The sequence below is a fragment of the Xiphophorus hellerii genome, chromosome 15, assembly GCF_003331165.1.
Source record: "Xiphophorus hellerii strain 12219 chromosome 15, Xiphophorus_hellerii-4.1, whole genome shotgun sequence".
NCBI classification, from domain to species: Eukaryota; Metazoa; Chordata; class Actinopteri; order Cyprinodontiformes; family Poeciliidae; genus Xiphophorus; species Xiphophorus hellerii.
Window position 1 is genome coordinate 2,669,644 of NC_045686.1, and position 17,614 is coordinate 2,687,257.

General features: G+C 36.7%; 2 protein-coding genes across 4 annotated transcripts in view; both read left to right on the forward strand.

Annotated features, from left to right (window-relative positions):
- fam184ab (family with sequence similarity 184 member Ab) overlaps nt 1-13,496 on the forward strand; it is a 129,592-nt gene extending 116,096 nt beyond the window's left edge. Inside the window, exons 19-22 of one of the 2 annotated variants that reach the window (XM_032585596.1) lie at nt 2,641-2,758; nt 3,401-3,505; nt 6,738-6,988; nt 12,588-13,496. In XM_032585596.1, coding sequence (XP_032441487.1) covers nt 2,641-2,758; nt 3,401-3,505; nt 6,738-6,988; nt 12,588-12,669 — 556 coding nt within the window. In that variant the 3' untranslated portion in view covers nt 12,670-13,496. The remainder of the gene's footprint in view (nt 1-2,640; nt 2,759-3,400; nt 3,506-6,737; nt 6,989-12,587) is intronic. The other variant, XM_032585597.1, reaches the window with a different exon arrangement.
- A 1,350-nt stretch (nt 13,497-14,846) lies between these two features.
- On the forward strand, nt 14,847-15,465 carry ptrhd1 (peptidyl-tRNA hydrolase domain containing 1). Of its 2 annotated transcripts, none has more exons than XM_032584445.1 (2): nt 14,847-15,082; nt 15,189-15,465. In XM_032584445.1, exons 1-2 carry the CDS (start codon nt 14,885-14,887, stop codon nt 15,357-15,359), a joined length of 369 nt encoding a protein of 122 aa, XP_032440336.1. In that variant the 5' UTR covers nt 14,847-14,884; the 3' UTR covers nt 15,360-15,465. The 2 variants fall into 2 exon arrangements, with proteins under 2 accessions (XP_032440336.1, XP_032440335.1); XM_032584444.1 differs by having other exon boundaries at nt 14,852-15,094.
- Nucleotides 15,466-17,614: the final 2,149 nt, after the last annotated feature.

Genomic DNA, 17,614 nt, shown 5'->3' on the forward strand with positions numbered 1-17,614 from the left:
AGGTTAAAGGAAGCCTGAGGCAACAGTTTGCAAGCCAAGGCCGACGGCTTGTAAACACTTTGAAGCCTCTGAGAGTTTAGCTCTGTTTTGCTCTTTGTTTCAGAAAACTCTTCTCCATTTTTGAATCGTCTTTAAAGTTCTCTTCACAGGGTTGTTAGTTTTTTTCCTAGATTTTTTAATGAAAACATCTTTAAAAATTTATATTTCACGTTAAAAACAGATCCTCAGTTTGAGTCTTCTGGTGTCTCTCGCCTCTTGCCAGTTAATAGTTTAGAAGTTGTTTGCTTTAATATCGACCTTCAGCTCATCTTCATCGTTGGTTCATCTTCCTCTTTACAGTAATCTGTAGATTTATGTAAATTTTTTATTATTTTAATTATTTTAGTTATCGATTAATCTATCTATCTGACAATTAATCAATTATTCTCACAATTAATCGGATAAAACAAATAGATATTCTAAAGATTTTTCATTTAACCCTCTTTTGTACAATATTAGAAATACAGTAAAAGATGAAAATTAACTAAATAAATAAGAAAATAAACATTTTATTCACTGAAATGCAATAACAGCATTCCTTTAGCGTATGCCTGATCAGTTGCACTAAATTAGTTGACTATTATTTCTATAATCGATTCATCGTGATGAATCCGATTAACCGTTTAGTCGAAAGTGAAGGAATATAAGTCTGTCCTTTGGATTCTCTCAGGTACATAAAAATTGTGGAACCAGATTAAAAAAGGAACAAACTTAGGAGAAACATTCATTTTACGATTGCAACTAATGATTATTTTAGTACTTGATTATTCCATCGTCTATTCTGGCGATTAATCGAGTAATCAGTTTTAAAAAATGGCACATTCTATATATTTTTCTACTTAAGCATTTTTTATATACAGTTTTGGTTTGATTACTGTTCTGAATATGTTGTCCTTTCAGCAAATAGTCTTTTTCTGAGTCTGTATACTCTAGGAATGACTAATCGATTACTAAATTAGTTGAAGAGTATTTCAATAATCAATTAATCGTTTCAGCACTACCTTGACCTGTTTGTGGTTAAATATTGCGTCTATACAGCAAATGTTAAGGCCTTGCAACACAAGCTGCTGTGCTGCTAGAAAATTAAAAGGATAACAACAATTTTTCCTCCTGAAATTCATGTTTACCTCAAAGTGAGTTTCAGTTCATCAACTTTCAAAATCCGCTCTTCAGCACCTCTCTTGGCGTCTTTACCGACTCGTTTGAGGGCCGTGTTTCTTATCAGCGAACCCCTGCAGTGGATTTTCACCCTGCAAGATGTGTTGAAGAATACCAGGTTGATGGTCTGCAAACAAACCGAAGCCTGAAATAGAAAAGAAGCATCAAAATGCCTGGGATGAATCAGACTTCCTGGCCTGTCGTGACCAAGGCTCCCCCGGTCCCTCAGGCTCCGGAAAGGATCCTTACATTGTTGCATTCATGTGCAAAATCTCTTCGCATTGAACATTTGGCCTCAGTTTCTTTTTGCTCTTAGCAAATTCAGATGAAGTTCAAGCTGCTAGTAAAAACACATGGGCATGAATTCACTAAGATGAGCCAACAGCTATTTCCTCCCCATTGTTTTCTGCACTCTGTACTCACACAGCAAATAGCACCAATTATCTGCTGGTGGGAAAAACCTCATGAAGTCCTGCAGATGTGAGCATTTCTTCTTCAATGAAGCAAAATCATCTCTGTTTTCCCATCTGAGAATGGCAGAAATGTCCATCCTCTGATCATGTTGAAAGCCTTCCTAATAACTAGGGGTTGCACCAATTAGTTGACGATCGATTCTTTTCTCTGCAATGACTTTTTTTCTGGGCCAGTCAACAAGTCGCAATCAGGTGACAAAACAGATTTTTCCAAGGAAATGAAAAAGGGAACTAGATGAGTTCGTCAGACAGCTCAAATTGTATAAAAATGTAAATAATTTACCAAAGAGAAACTGAAAATATTTGAATATAGCTGATAAAGCCTCCAAGTAGTTGTGAAGCGTTTTGTGCTTACGTCACTATGGCGTCACCGCGACTAGTCAACGTCGAGAAGAAATAAAAATGCCATTATGAAAGCTGTACACCAAGCTGCGAGACAATGAAACCACCTGCAAATTACCGGACATTCTCCTTCCTCAAAAATGCAACTTTTGCTAATGTTGCAACAATGAAATGAAATGTCACCAAGTGGTAAACGGGTATTTTACTTTGCAACGTTTCATTCAACGGGACCTGAGGAGTAGTTCCTTTAAAGAGAACCTATTATGCAAAAATTACATTCCAAAAGTTTTTATACTTCAATTTGGGTTAGAAAAACAGACCATGTGCTTAAAAACACACCTGACCGTTTTTTTTGGGCCATAAATGAATGTTTTTCGGTGACTGGAAAACGAGCCTCTTCAAAAACCTCCCAGTTGTTAAGTTGCTATCCACCGTTACCTAGCAACCCCAGCAGAGCTCCAGCATGTTTGGTCGACTGGTTTTACTACTGTACAATGGCCACTAGAAAAGAGAAGTGTTTTGTTGTTGACATACTGACCAGAAACAACTTGCTGCATTCTTGTTGGTTGTGCAGTAGGCTCCACTTCTGCTTTTCAAAGACGAACCATCTCGTTCTGTTCTCCCACAGTTTGGAGGGAACAGAGGAGAAGTTCAGGAACAGAGAGAGTCGACCTGAAGACCTGCAGGTCATCGCCGAGCTGAAGGAGATGGTCTCCGAGAGAGAATCTCTCGTCAAGAAGCTGGTGGTAAGAAACCAAGAAAATTAAAAATGTTTGACTTTTATCTTTGCAAAAGGAAAATGTAGCTGTATCTCACCCAAATATTTCATATTCATGCATATTACTTTATGTGAATGAGGCGACCGGCTTTGGATTGAGACACTGTTTGGTTTTAGCGCTTCCTTTGTGAGATATTTATAGAAAACTGAGACTTCTTACTGGTTTGTGCAAATTTTCATGAGGCAAAATCCTTAGAGAGCATGTGTGTGTGGGGGTGTGTGTGGTTGTGCGTGTTGGCGTGTGTGTGTGTATTTTCCTGCAGCAGCTGCGAAAAAACTGTTTCAGCAGTTTAGAAACAGCAAACGGAATTTTGTCCAGTAATAAATAAAAAAATCTGAAAGTGAAACGCAAGAGGAATAAATATTTTAAGTTTGCTACTAACCAGATTCTTTGAAAGGTGAAAAGTTTAAACTGAAAGTGCCGGTTTGAAAAGTCAGCAGCTGTTTCTGCAGATTTTATGAATGCAGGAAAAACTGCAGAGCCAACTCTGCATCTTAGTTGGAAAACTCCGCATGCACAACTAATTAAATGAAATGAAATGTCTGCTCTCCCCCCTGTCAGTCCTCTGCTGCTCCACTGCCTGTCGGCTAACAGTAATTTCTCCTCCAGGACGATAAGAAGTTTTACCAGCTGGAACTTGTCAACAGGGAGACCAACTTCAACAAAGTATTCAACGCCAGTCCAAACGTAGGAGTCATCAACCCTCTCATTAAGGTAGGTCCTGCAAAGCTGTGATGCTAAACCACAAGCATTTTACCTGCAGATCAGGCAGACAGGATGTTCATCGCTGAGGTTTTTATACTCGGATTCAAACATTTTCCACATCATGACCACAAATTTTGAAGCATTTTATTTTTAAAACCTAAAAAATGTGGCAAGCATTTGTATTCGGAAGAATTGCAGGAAGAAAGCCATAGATCACATTTAAAGTTTTCAACAATCCATGTTGGAGACCTGAAAACCAAACGTTACACATTCCCATCAGAGTCGGGACCGATGTCACCTGGATGGAGGTTAAATCGAGTTTGAGACCAAAGCTGAGATTCAACTTCCAGCAGAACCAAAACATAAAAATAAGAGCTACCATGGAGTAGCTGAGGCTAGCCGACTGCGACCCAAATCCGATTTTTTTTTTTGCAACTTTTACACAGCAGTCAATTTCGATCTTTTCACCCCCAAAAAATTTTATTTGAGCCACTTATATAAATGTTATTAATTCAGACACATAACCGATTGTTTTCAAAGACTAATGTTTCGTTTTATCCGACTTTTACGTTATTGATGTGAGACATCCGTCATAATTCTGCACCAGAAGAAGCCAGATGCTGTAAATCAGACGTAAACAACGGCTGAAAGTTATACTTATGAAATGAGTCTCTGAATCACATCACATCTCAGTCTCGCCACTAGTTCTGGCTACGCATCCAAACTGATGTTGTTACACACGTTTCAGTCGCTGCTCTGTAAAAGGCCGTTGCTATTCGCTGTACATTTGTTATTAGCTTCCTTCATCTTGTTAGGCTTTAAAATTGATCCTCAGACGACGGCGACCATGATTAATTCTGTAAACAGAGCGCTGATGCGTGACGTCAGCGTTCTTCTTCTGCGCATTGAAGTCGCTTTGGGGTTGTAAAAAATCTGATTGTTGTCTCATTTAGTTAGTAATATGAACAACCTCGTAAAAAAATGTTTGAGCAAAGAATCAGAACGGGGAATCAAGACCTGGTATGTGAACGTAGCATTAGTTTAAAACACTAAATACAGGCATCGTTTTGTTTATTGTGATAAATTTCTTATAAGAATTTTGATTTGTCATTGTCACAATAAATTTCAATGAATGATTTTTGGAACCTTCCAAAACTGTCCTTATTGTCAGGACTGGTAGTTTTCTCCACTGTTCCAAATAAATAGAAAATCCAGCTACTCTGTGCAGTTTAGTGACACAAATGATGATCTGACCTGAAATAGTGCATTAGATATGGGAATGTTTTTCAGCAGCAGTGTTTGTGTTTGTGGGGCTGTAATTGCTGTGACACGCAGTCATACACTAACCTAATAGAATGTAATAAATAGTTCATACTGTTATCATAATAGTACCTCAAAAAAACTTTAAGTCCATATTGTCCAGCTCTACTGGAAAGTGTTGACTCTGAATACAAAAGCATGTTACAAATTTTAGATTTTTATTCAGAAATAAATTAGATTTAAAATGTTTTCTTGATTCAAAACTGTTACACGTTTTTTTGTTAACTTGAAGATGTACAGTTTAGTTTATTTAGACGTCGTCATTTCACCTGCAGGTATATTTCATAAAACATCAGAAAAAGATCAAACGTTGCCACCTTTGAGTTTAAAATCTCCTGGACTTTTGGGTTTTAATGTCAACAGCAGCGCAAGTTTTATAACTTCCAGTGTTTGTTTTTTTGTCGTTGCGTGTATTTTTTCTACATACCGCTGTACGTTTTCTGTCCCTCCTTTTGTTCGTTTCTTTGTGTGCGACTCTTCGATCGCCCCTCCTAACCGCTTTTTGATTCCAGCTTTCCTTTGCTTTCCAAGCCATTTGCTGGAGCGAGATGTTTCCTGCTTTGACTCATCTCTTCATTCCGCTCAGAGCGACTGCTGCTTCCTAAGACCTCCAGACTGATCCATTCTGTCTGCTTCAATCACTATTTATTAGGATCAAGTTAGCCGCTGCTCTTTCCTGTCACTCATCGGCTGGATTTCTGCTGGGTTTCTGCTCCCTCCAGAGCAGGGATGTCCAAAAAGAGTTTAAGTGGAGAAATCTGCTGCATGGGCCAATTTTTTTTCCATTTAAGTGATTAATCGTCAGAAAAATCGATTAACCGATAACTGAAATAATGGTTAGTTGCATCCAGTGTAACGCTAATTAAGGCTAGGCGCCTTACTACGGCCAAATATGGTAATAGGCAGTCAGAAAGGAGCCTGTGTGTGTGAATAAAACACCAACAGACAGGTAGTAAGTTCAAGTTATTGTATTCAAACTTATAGTTTTGCATATATTTAGGGAGGTATTCAATAATAATAAAACTATTAATATTTTCCTATAAGTATACCCTCCAAAATAAAATACGGGTTGATTATTTTGTGCAGGTTACACCAGCAACTTTTAGTAAAAGTTGTACAATATACCCATTTATGAAACTGGACTAAATAAGAATGTTTTAACTAGAAAAAGAGACTCGTATCGTCGTCTCTTAGACTAGAAAACATCTACAATGATCTGCAAATTATTTCTGCTAGTACGTTTTATTAAAATATTGTATATTTAGTTTTTTACAATTGAATATTTTTGCTTTTTTTAAAACCCCAAAAGTATACTCAGTAGCACTACTTCAGCAAGTAAAAGTAAAAAGTATTTAATAAGAAGTACATTCAAGAACTGAGTAACTGATCAAATGATCATTTAAAAATTACATAATCATATGGCCGAAAATATTAAGTAGAAATTTTTGTATTTTAAAGACAAAAATGACAATAATTCATAAAAGTAACAAAAAATAACAAAATCAGGCAAAAGAAAATGTTTCCAAATCAGTTTATTTCATTATAAAACTTATGAAGCTTTAACAAAAACTGCAGGTTTGTGTCTGTGGTGAATTTTCAGTTAAAACATGTTTGTTTTTCATTCAGTGGGTAGAAAATCTAGAAATTTTACTCAAGAAAAAGTAAAAAGTACAGCATAGTAAAAATACTCCTACTGAAATAAATGTAACTGAGTAAATGTAACTTGTTACTACCCAACCCTGTTCATAACAAAATGGCTGCTTGTAACGTCACAGTTTATCCCTGAATGTAAGAAGTTTGGACAGCCCTGCTCTGGACCTCCCTGTGCTCCGTTTGGTTTCCCCCCTCCCTCATTTTAATATTTTCCTTTAACGTTCCCGTTTTGACCCCGGTGCCCCTCCTGTTCTCTGTTTCTGTGTAGCAAAAGAAAAAGAATGAGAAAGCAGCAGCCAGCAGATTGAGCAGCTCTCCTAATCTCAGGGCTCTGGAGGCGGCAGGTATGGGTTTGGGTGTGGTAGGCGCGGGGACCGGGCAGACCCCGCTGACCTCGCCCCTTCCCCCGCCCAGCCGCCTAGAGCCCATCCCCAACTCCCCCCTCCACCACCTGGAGCTCAACTCCAACAAACCTCTAGCCCCGCCGACCCCTCCCACCGAACCCAAGAAGTTCATGAGGTGAGACTTTTCCCGCCGACGGTCAGCGGCTCGGCAAACGCTTACCGTCCGACAGAAACTTTCTGAGCCGAAGCTCGCCTTTAATGTAAAAAAAAATCTAGATTCTGATTCTACAATAAAGTATTTTATGTATTTTTACACTTCTGTGCAGTCATACTGAGATCTCTTTTTAAAAGTTAGCATAACTAAGAGCCTAAATGTTGCTGACCTCCATGTTTGGAGCAAAAAGTTTTAGTTTATTTACCAGGTAAAAACAAATAAATAAAATGGCTTTTGCTGTTATAATTATACAGAAAAACAAAAAACTTCAGGATATTTTCAATTTGACATTTTTGGCCTCCATGCCAGTAAATATGGATTCCACTGAAGTGGATTGGTGTTTTATTACGTTGATTTTTGATCCACTTTTTTACTTTGTATAAATACAATTAGTTCAAATTTACTAAATAGACATTTAATTATTTAAATCAGTAAGGTCAACAACATTTAATAATCAACTATTGTTTTTTTAAAAACAGCTGTAAACTGACCTGAAAAGCGAGTAACTTTTGGTTACTGTTCTTAGCTTAGCATGCTAATACTAATATGCTAATGAATGTTTTCTGGCATTACTTTGTTTTTAGAAGTAAAGTGGACAAAAACAACAAATCGCATTTTTAAAAATGTTATTTAATATACGTGTACTGCCAGTATAATATACACACATTAAAGCAGCATCAGAAATATACAGTTTTATTACTATTTTACTGAAAACAGCCTCAACTTTTAGTTTTTAGACTGATGTATCATGTTAACGCATTTTCAATTATAAAACTACACACAATTGTTTTATTTTGATTTGATTTGTTGAAGATTGTCTGTGCTACTGTTGTGCTATCATGCTAACACTTTCGATGCTAGCATGTTAAATCATCTTTGCTAAAGTTTTTAGCATTAAAGTGAGAAAAAACAACAAAATATCTGTCAAATTATATATCAAACCCTTTCCAAAGTTTAGCTAGCTGATGCAGTTGCTTATATTTAATAAGCTAACTGAATGATTCTTGTTTAGCATGGCTAATGTTAGCATTAGCCATTTCAGATGCATTAACCTCCACATTTCACAATATATCAGAACTTCATAACTAAAATTACTTTAAAAATCACATAAAAGTTGCTTATTGCAAAAAGGCAAAAATATTTAACTATTTTAAAACTTACAGTTTAGTATTTTGGTATTTTAGTAACTTCTTGTTTTCTATAATAATTAAATTTGTTTTTGCCTTTCTGGTTAAAACAAATTCAAAAAACATAATGCAACTTAATATTTGTACATTTTAAATGTAAATGAGGCTTCCAGGGCAGTAGCAGTGGATAAACTGTTCCTTATAGTTACATAAAGTTATTTTATAGTTTCTTTTGATCACTTAAGTTCTGTGTTTTACTCAGTTTTCCTCTTCAACAAGGAGGTTCAGCAAACATACAGGAGATTACTTTCTGCCTCCTAACCAGGCCTGAAATTCACTGTTGACTGCTTCTGCTGCAGCACAGCTCCTTAAATAAACTACTAATATTTAAGGGGCAAAAATACCAGCTGGACACAAACACAAGAGTCCCACACGCGACTGAAGCTTCAAAGAATGGCGTTGGAATGCAAAAGGGGCATGATGTTTTTCCCTTTAAGTTTTCTTTCCTCAGTCGTGTGCGTCAGTGTGTAAATGTTGTCCGCATGCCTGCAGGTTTGTCTTTTGTTTCAGGAAGTTATAACACTTGTCAGAAATCTTTGTGGTTCCTTTATGTTGTTGCATTTTGTCATTTTGTGATTTTTTTTCATCCTCATCCAAAGTTCAGCATGATGCTCTTTCCTTCCCGGCTCCGAAACATGATGATTGTTGTCATAAAAGGTTCTGAACTGTTGTTTCTGTGACCTCTGACCTACAAACAGCTCTACTCTGCGGTCCAACAAGAGACTCTCTTTGTTTTGTGGCATCCAGGTGATAAATTACGTGACACATGAACACATGCGGTGGATCTTTTTGCATGGCAGCTGGTGTTTTCTGATGGGAGTGTTTAGGTGTGTAGCATGTGTGCTGCATGCTTTCCTGCAGTTCGTTTCAGGAACAAAACAAGATGGCTGCTTTGCAAAAGCTTGGGACAAACATTTTCTCTACACAAACATTCACGCACACCGAAATGATTTTAACTATAAAAAAACAAATTAAATATACTGTCCCAGCACTACAGCAACACATTAACCCACTACAACCTTACAGTCTGAGGTCCGATAACGTAGATTTTAGTTCATGTTTACATTTCTGTCAGTTTATGTCAGTTTGATAACTGGCACTAAAGAAGCTTTTACACAGTTGAAAGGCTTGTTTTTCACATTTTAGTCAAATTATAATGAATTCAGCATAAATGGCCACGTTTTAGTTGACCTTTAACTTTTAAATTGCCATTGTACTAAAACCAAATAACTCTATGCTAATTCCCATTAGAATAGAATTCAACTTTATTGTCATTGCACTGTCACAAGTACAAGCAACGAGATGCAGTTTGCATCTATCCAGAAGTGCTCTATGAGATATAAATATTTATTTACAGACGTACAAGACTATGTATGTATGGACTATAAGGGGTTATAGCAAAGAGATATACAGTAGATATTGTGTATAAATATAAATATGGGAGCTGTATGCACAGATTATACAGAATATACAGATTATACAAGAATGTTAGGGAATGGATTATATATGTCTAATCTGTACTCCATTAGTCTGTAATTATATTACATGAATATATTTTTTATCTAAGGAGGCTGTTTTTTTAAGGAAACCAGGTGAAGGCAATAAAAAGAAATCCATACTTTCACTAAAAATTCACATTTTGCATGTTTTTATTCAGCCCAGGCGCTAAAAAGTAGATTGTTTATTGGTGTCTGGAAAACGAGTTTCAAAAACCTGCTGATTGTTGTGTCGCATTCCAATGTCGCTTCACCGTTACCTAGCAACCCCAGCCAAGCCCAGCCCGTTACCTAGCAACCCAAACAGAGTTCCAGCATGTTTGCTCAGCTGGTTTTACTGCTGCAAGTGTTTTGTTGTTGACTTACCATCCTGAAACCGCTTGCTCCATTCTTGTTGGTTGTGCAGGAGGCTCCATTTCTGCTTTTCAAATATGTACGGTTGTATAGTAGTGAATCTGTTTGCAACATTGAGTTGGGAGGAGTGGCCAGCAGCAACTTATTTGGATTTAAAGTGACAGGTTGCCCTAAAACAGCTCATTCTGAAAGGAACTCGAAGCTAAAATCTCATTATCTAATAAGGATTTTGTGCATAAAAACCGTAAACAGATTCAAACATGTTCAAGGAAGCACAATAAATCACCTTTAAGTCTTAGTTATCTGTTTTGAAATCGATGTAAAGCCTCCAATCAAAAGTTGCTTCAGATTTACAGCATCAGTCGATGTGATTGGCTGTAAAATTGCAGAGAAGTGACTCCAAATCCTCATTCAGCCCCATCTTACCTGCGTTAGTTTCTGTTCTCAGGTGGGACGAAGCTTATTTCCGGGATTAATTGCATCAGTTATTTTCACGTTGTTTGAATTTCCAAAGAGAATGAAAGAGCTGATGTTGTTAATTTAAAATCTTAGCCCAGGTAATTTGAATTTCTGCAGGATTTCTGGAAATCTTCCATCCTCTCAGCCATTAATGCAAAGAAAAATCACTGAATCATCTTTTATCATCCTTCCTCTTCTTTTCTAGCTTCCTGCGATGTTCATTTATCATCCTCTAATTTCTTTTTCACGCCTTTTCCACGTTACTCCCTCCCTGTTTCTGCCTCTCTCCTTACATTTCCTCTCTTTTCCTCTTTTTCTGCACAACTTGTCGTCTAAACTTCATTGTCTTGTGAAAAGAAATCTGCTAAACTAATTTAATATATTTATTATCTGGCGGTTTAAACGACGCTCTAGAGCTTCGAATTTGATTCATTATGCTGAAGTCAGCAGGGAAGGGATTTGCTTCCTTGAACATGAAAAATAGCAAAAAACTTTTATGTCACTGAGGGATTCTGGGACTGTTTGTTTTCGAAGTAGCCAATTAAGGAAGCAGGAACGCCTAAAGTAGGTGTTTGTTTTTAGCACTTAACCTAATTAGATGAAACTTTGGGGAACATGTTTTCACCCCAGAGACGCGTGGAAGATTAAAACCGCAGCTTCTTGTTGTCACATGGATAAAAATACCGTAAGGCCTCAACATTTGTCTCAAAGTAAAACAGGAAGAAAGAAAATTCACATATTTCTAATGAATCAGTTACAGATTTCTTCTTTTATCGCTTTTTGTCATATTTAAATGATTAAAATTTTGATTTCAAACCTAAAATTATTTGGAGAGTTCATGCCTGACTCGTCGTTTTGAAACCAGCGAAGCATTTCAGAAAAAAGAGCATTTTTAATGCAGTCAAACACGGTGGTGGCAGAGTGATGGTCTGGGTCTCAGCCTGGAAGAGGCTGAATTAAAACAGTTCTGTAAAAAAGAGGGACAAAATTTCTCAACACTCAAGTTGTCACAAACACTTGATGGTGGCACAGTTATTAAATTTAGTAGCTTTTACTTTTTCGCAGCTCTTTGGTTTGACTAACTTATTTTTTCCTTATTAATTAATTAAATTATCATAAAAAAACATTGTTTTGTGTTTACTCAGCCTCTGATATCTGGTGCTATTTGCAGCCCATGTATCATATAACTGGGTTATGCTGCCCTCTGGTGGGCTCAGCTGTGCATTGCATGCTCACCCTCTCCAGGGTTGAATCGATTAATCATAATCGATTATTGAAGTAATCATCAACTAATTTTGTTATCAATCATTAACTGCAGTATAAAGATTCTAGAAAAAGATGATTTCCTGAAATAACATTCAGAGCAGAAATTAACTCAAAACTTTACAGAACAATAAATACATTTTGCATTTAAGATAAAAAAAACAACATTGTCTGTAAATATGTTCTACCCAACTTCACCTGGTTGAAACTTTCTAAAAATAAAAAAAATATTCAAAATAATCAATAGATCAGCCCTACAAATTTTCACATTTTAATGTTAGAAGCATTTTTAGCAGTTAATTCATTATTTGCTACAAATAATTAATAGTTTCTAAAGTCACGCTTTGTTGTCGTATTTTAGGCAACAAAATTGTTTTTTATTTAAAAAATGTGTTTATTTGCATTTTCTTGTGTATATCTAATTTTGTAAAAATTGTCTAATGTAAAATCAGCAGAAAGCATCAATTAATCGTCAGAATAATCGATTAACAAAATAATCGTGAGCTGATTAATGTGTTGCTGTTTGGTGCTGAAAGACGTCAGTTTAGAAATCCTAAATCTAACGGCTTCATTCAGGAAACACAGATTATTAAATCCAAAGTTTTATTCAGATCCAATTAGACACAAAAAGCGTTTTTACTGAAAAATGTGAAAGCAGTTGTTCTCCTAAGCAGCCAGACTTTCTGAAGTTTGTTTTTTAAAATCTGAGTCTAATTAAACTCTGGACCGCTCCGTTACGCTCCCCCCCGGCTTGTGATTTAACTCTGACTTCCTGTCTGACTTTGTGTGCGACTCCTGAAGCCCTCCTGAGACGAAGGACTCGCCCATCGACCCGGCCGACGCCCAGCGCCAGGAGTGGTTCGCCCAGTACTTTTCCTTTTGACTGACCAGAACTTCTAAAAGGATTCAGCATGTCAACCAAACTTAAAGAGATTTTAAAAAAAACAAAGAAGCATTAGAGAAAAAAAAAGAGAAAAAATGTTGAAACTATTTGTTATTTATTGTCATCTTGGGGCTTTGGGGGTCAGTTCACCTCAGATTCAGTCGGCTGCAGTTGGAGAATCGGTGAAACGCACAGAACTTGATGTCATTAATTCCCACTTTTGGCAGAGCCGATGGAACGAGCGTGAACTGAGCCCGGCCCGATCATCACTCCGACCTGATTTGATTGGCTCACTGTGGACGAGTTTCTCTCTTAGTACAGTGACTATAATCATCCGTACGTTCGATGTTTATTTGGTTCCGTTACTTTCTGATTTCTGTTGCAGTTTCTTTGAGCTAGGAAACACCGAGTGGTGCGTTATCATGCTGCTAAATGCCATAGTTGGATTAAAGTGAGAATAAATATATATAAAGAAATAAATGGTAGGTTATTGTGCTCTCTCTCGCTCTCTCTCTGTCTGTATGTGGTTCTACTGCACACAGCATCTTAGACTAGGAGGGCTGATCCAGGACCAGTTCCCCTCCTCATTTCTGGTGACATTCACCTGATCCTAGATCAGTTACCATGACAACAGGCTCAGACTTTAGGACGGTTTGTTACAGCTGCGTAGACGTTTCAGCAGATTTTGGTAGAATATTAAAACCTGTTTGTATGGTTGTCTGTCTCAACACAGATATAATGATGTCTCACCGATTTTAAAAACAAAAATAGCATTTTATATTTATAATATAATGTGTATGCTTATTAAAGACTTATTGTGACATTTAGCGGTGCTTGTCTGTCATTCATCTGTCTGAATTTTTGAATGAAGGTGCAGTTGTTGTTTTTAAGGAGCTCCAGTAGCAGTCAGCCTTGCAACAGATCTGAAGATGCCTCTGATGGAAGACTGTTGCTGTTTGAAAGAGAATAAATTTTTCCAGCTGCACAGCGTCTGAAACCGTCCAAACATTCAACGATTCAACCAGTAAATTATGAATTAAAGTCGACAAAACAGAACATAAGAGCTAACATGAGCAGCGCAGCTCTAGAATTTTATTTTATAATTAAGGAATTATAACTTGTTTTTTAGCATTTAGGCTACAGCAAATAATTATTGCAGTGCTCCACATTCCTCAATATAACAAGAAATAGTTTTTCATTAGTGATTAATATCGTTATTATTCTAGTGATTCATTTTTTAGCTCGAAGAGATGAAAGGTGATTTTTTAAATCAGATTTGATAATATTCAATAAAGTACTGTAATAATCAATAATAATCAGTTATGTTATTGAATATAACTGGATACAATTTTTTTATATTGGATTCTGAATTATCTAATAACTCATGTGAAAAAGTATTTGTGTTACTAGAGAAAAACTAATTAAATATTAAAATTAGTAGTACAAGTAGTAGCAATAATATAGAAATTTATTTAAAATTCATAGTTCAAGGGCGTGCCATGGTGGCGTAGTGGTTAGCGCGACCCACATTTGGAGGCCTCAAGTCCTCGACGCGGCTGTCGCGGGTTCAACTCCCGGACCCGGCGACGTTTACCGCATGTCTTCCCCCCTTTCCTGTCAGCCTACTTCATGAAAAGGGACTCTAGAGCCCACAAAAGACCCCCTGGAGGGGTTATAAAAAAAACAATCATAGTTCAAATAGTTATTTGTTGTTCACTAGTTACTATTATTTTAGGATATAGTCAGTAATTATTTAGCAAGAACAGAACATTTGATTTTTTTCGCTCAATTGTTATAAATTAATATTTGCATTATTACTGGAAGTGGTAGTATATTTACCATATATATTATTAGGAGTAGTGAGTAATAAGAGCATTGTTCTATTTAAAATGTAATGTTACATTTTTATTTTATTTTTTGGTATTGACATTTTTATTTAGGCCAGTTTACCTGAAGAGTAAATCAAAAATGTTTGCAATACAAAACTCTTCATTAAATATTACTATTTTCAATTTTTTGACATAAAGGCAGTAAAAAATAAAATTACTTTTTATTTATGATTATTGGAAATTTTTATATGCATCTTTTCAAGCATAAATTTATCTAGTTATTATTAAAGTAGTGGTATAAAAACAAACCGCTAGGGGGCGGTGTTTGTGGTGACGTCAACCAAACCCGGAACATAAACAAACCAGCTTCCGGTCACAGCTTGAAGATGGCCGCCCCCGGTGCCGGCGCTCCCAGCCGGCTGGTCCAGTATGTGGTGGTCCGCTCGGATCTGGTCCACCAGCTGTCATGGCCGCTGGGGGCCGTCATCACCCAGGCCTGCCACGCCGCTACCGCCGCCATCCACCTGCATTACGGAGACCCGGACACCCGGCGGTACCTGGAGCAGCTGGACGCCATGCACAAGGTGGTGCTGGGGGTGAGCGGCGCCGCGAGCAGCGTTTAGTTCCCACTCCTCGGAGATGGAAACAGATCCAGATGTGAGTAAAAACCGGGTTGTTTTTGCTCCGCAGGCCCCAGATGAAGCCGCGCTCTCCGGACTGTCGGACTCCCTGACTCAGGCCGGAATCTCCCACAAACTCTGGATCGAGCAGCCGGAAAACATCCCCACCTGCTTGGCCCTGAAGCCGTACCCGAAAGAGACGGTGCAGCCGCTGATGAAGAAGCTCAAACTGTTTAAATAATGGAAAACGACTTAAAGTGAAAGAAATCTGTGTGTCCACTGGGTGGCGCCAAAATGAAGCTGCACAATGATTCCATGTTTACATGAATAAATCCTTGTTGAATGCAGTCTGTCTTTAAAAAAAACCTGCTACTTTAATCAACAGAAACGACAAATTCTGCAGTATTTTTGGTTTAGTTGAATTGTAAAGTGACATAACCTTTTTTTTTATTATTTGAAAAGGTAAAACAATTAAGATTTTTATTAAAAATGGAGTACATTTCTGGAGAAAAAAAACCCCCTCAAATTTTCTAGAATAAACAAGGAAATTTCTGAGTTTGAAAAGTCAAAAATATGCTAGAAAATTTGAGATTAATTAAAAAATGTTTCTAAAAATCTGACATTTCTTTGTATCGCTGGCTCGATGCTTTGGTGGCGATGTCCTGCTGGAAGGTTTTCTTTTGTTTTTAGAATTGAAAATAAAGGAAATCTTCGCACTTTTACATAATAGTGAATTAATTTATTTTCTTCAATTTTTGATCAGAAAATCCCAATAAAATATGTTAAAGTTGGTGGTTGTAACATGAAAGAATGTGAAAATCAGGTTAACCACTATTAATAAACCTAAATTGTTTGGAGAAATGTTATTTCGAATAAGTGAAGCGTTTTCGTTTTTTAAAGTTAAAGGAATGTTTATTTTATATTATTTTTCATCACAAGAGGGCGCTAAAAAAAATAGCAATAATTCCTGAAAAGGCGTTTGTTCTGGATTTTTTACTTTTTATCGCTGCGCCGCTGATAATCAATTTCTTGCAATTCCATTATCAACCGATCAGAAAGAATAATGTTTTTCTATAAACAACATTTTATAAAAATGTATTTAAAAATACAAGCAGCCGCTTTTTCTCAAAGGTTTAACAATCGCTAAGAGGAAACATATTTCATGGCTGACCTTGTTTTGTCACCTGCAGATTTTTATCCCTTGTTGTGGAAATGTACATTTTTAAACAATATTCTTCAACTTTGTGAAGTTTCCGTAGAGGCGCAACCCTGAAATGAACATCTGCTCCTGTGTTCATCTCTGATTGCTTCCCGGAACTGCTCCGGTTTTACAGCATAATTAATCACAACATTAGAATAAAATATTTTTCAAAAGGCACAGTAAGGCTAAAAGGTTCGGAAGAGACTTCAATCTCAAAATTATAACTTTTGATCTAAGAAGATTTTTTTAAAAGTCTAAATTTTGTACAATGTTGTAACTGTCTTCAGTAATAAAGGGAGACAAAGTTATAATTAACTTATGACTGCGTGTTGGAGCGACTATAGAAAACAAGAGTAAATTTTTATATTTAGATTAATCTCAGATATATTGTAGGAAACAAACAAGAAAAATTCAGAGAAAAGTGGAAAATTTGGTAAATCAATCTCAGAAAATTTCTAGAAAAAACTTGGAATTTTGAAAAGTCAAAAAATGTGAGAACTTTTAGGCTGATCTTCGAACTTTTCTGGGAAAACGTGGACATCTGAGCTTCAAAAGTAAAAAAAATGCTTTTGGAAATTTCTGGGTTTCAAAAGTCGAAAATGTTTTACTTTTACATCATATACAAATCTAAACAAGGCGTGGCGAATGAAATGGAATTGTTCCTGCTTAATAGGTAAGATACTTTTTACTCAATAACAATAAAAAAAATATATTTTTTAGAGCAGCCTTAAATAGAGCAAATAGTTCATTTGGTTTTCAGAGCAGAATGGCGACGCTTTGCTTTGTCAGGACTAAACTCGCCTCAAATGATCTGTTACTGAAATAGTTTCAGTCTGACTCATTTTCTAACTGAATCGTTTGAGCTGCACAGGAGCAACCAGTTGAACACGTCCGCAGGCTGCAGACGTGTTTACCTGAGGGACAGCAGGAAAACGGACAGGATGCGGAGAAAATGTCTGTTTTTCATCACGTATCAATCAAACTGAGAGCGATGAAGACTGCAATTTTACCAGAAGAAAAACAGCTTAGTTATAAGTATTTGGCTGAAAAATGTAAGCATTTCGTTTTAAATATCTGAAATATGCCAACCTAGAGACGTGACCTTTCCTGTTATATCCGTAGTTTTCGTCCCACACTGTTGTTTTTTATTTTTCCCTTGATTTTTAAGCAGTTCCGGAGCTGTTGCTACGTAACCAAAGAATGAGTGGGTTGCTAGGTAACCAAAGAGAAAGCGTGTTAGTTCAAGTCACTACCCTAGCTTAGCTAGCCGTGACCAGCTAGCCTTTCCTGTGCCT

Excerpts from the sequence above, each read along its gene's own strand:
- ptrhd1 (XM_032584444.1), top strand. The coding sequence starts at position 14,885 with ATGGCCGCCCCCGGTGCCGGCGCTCCCAGCCGGCTGGTCCAGTATGTG. Across the intron at positions 15,095-15,188 it reads TGCACAAGGTGGTGCTGGGG|GCCCCAGATGAAGCCGCGCT; the intron begins GTGAGCGGCGCC and ends TTTGCTCCGCAG.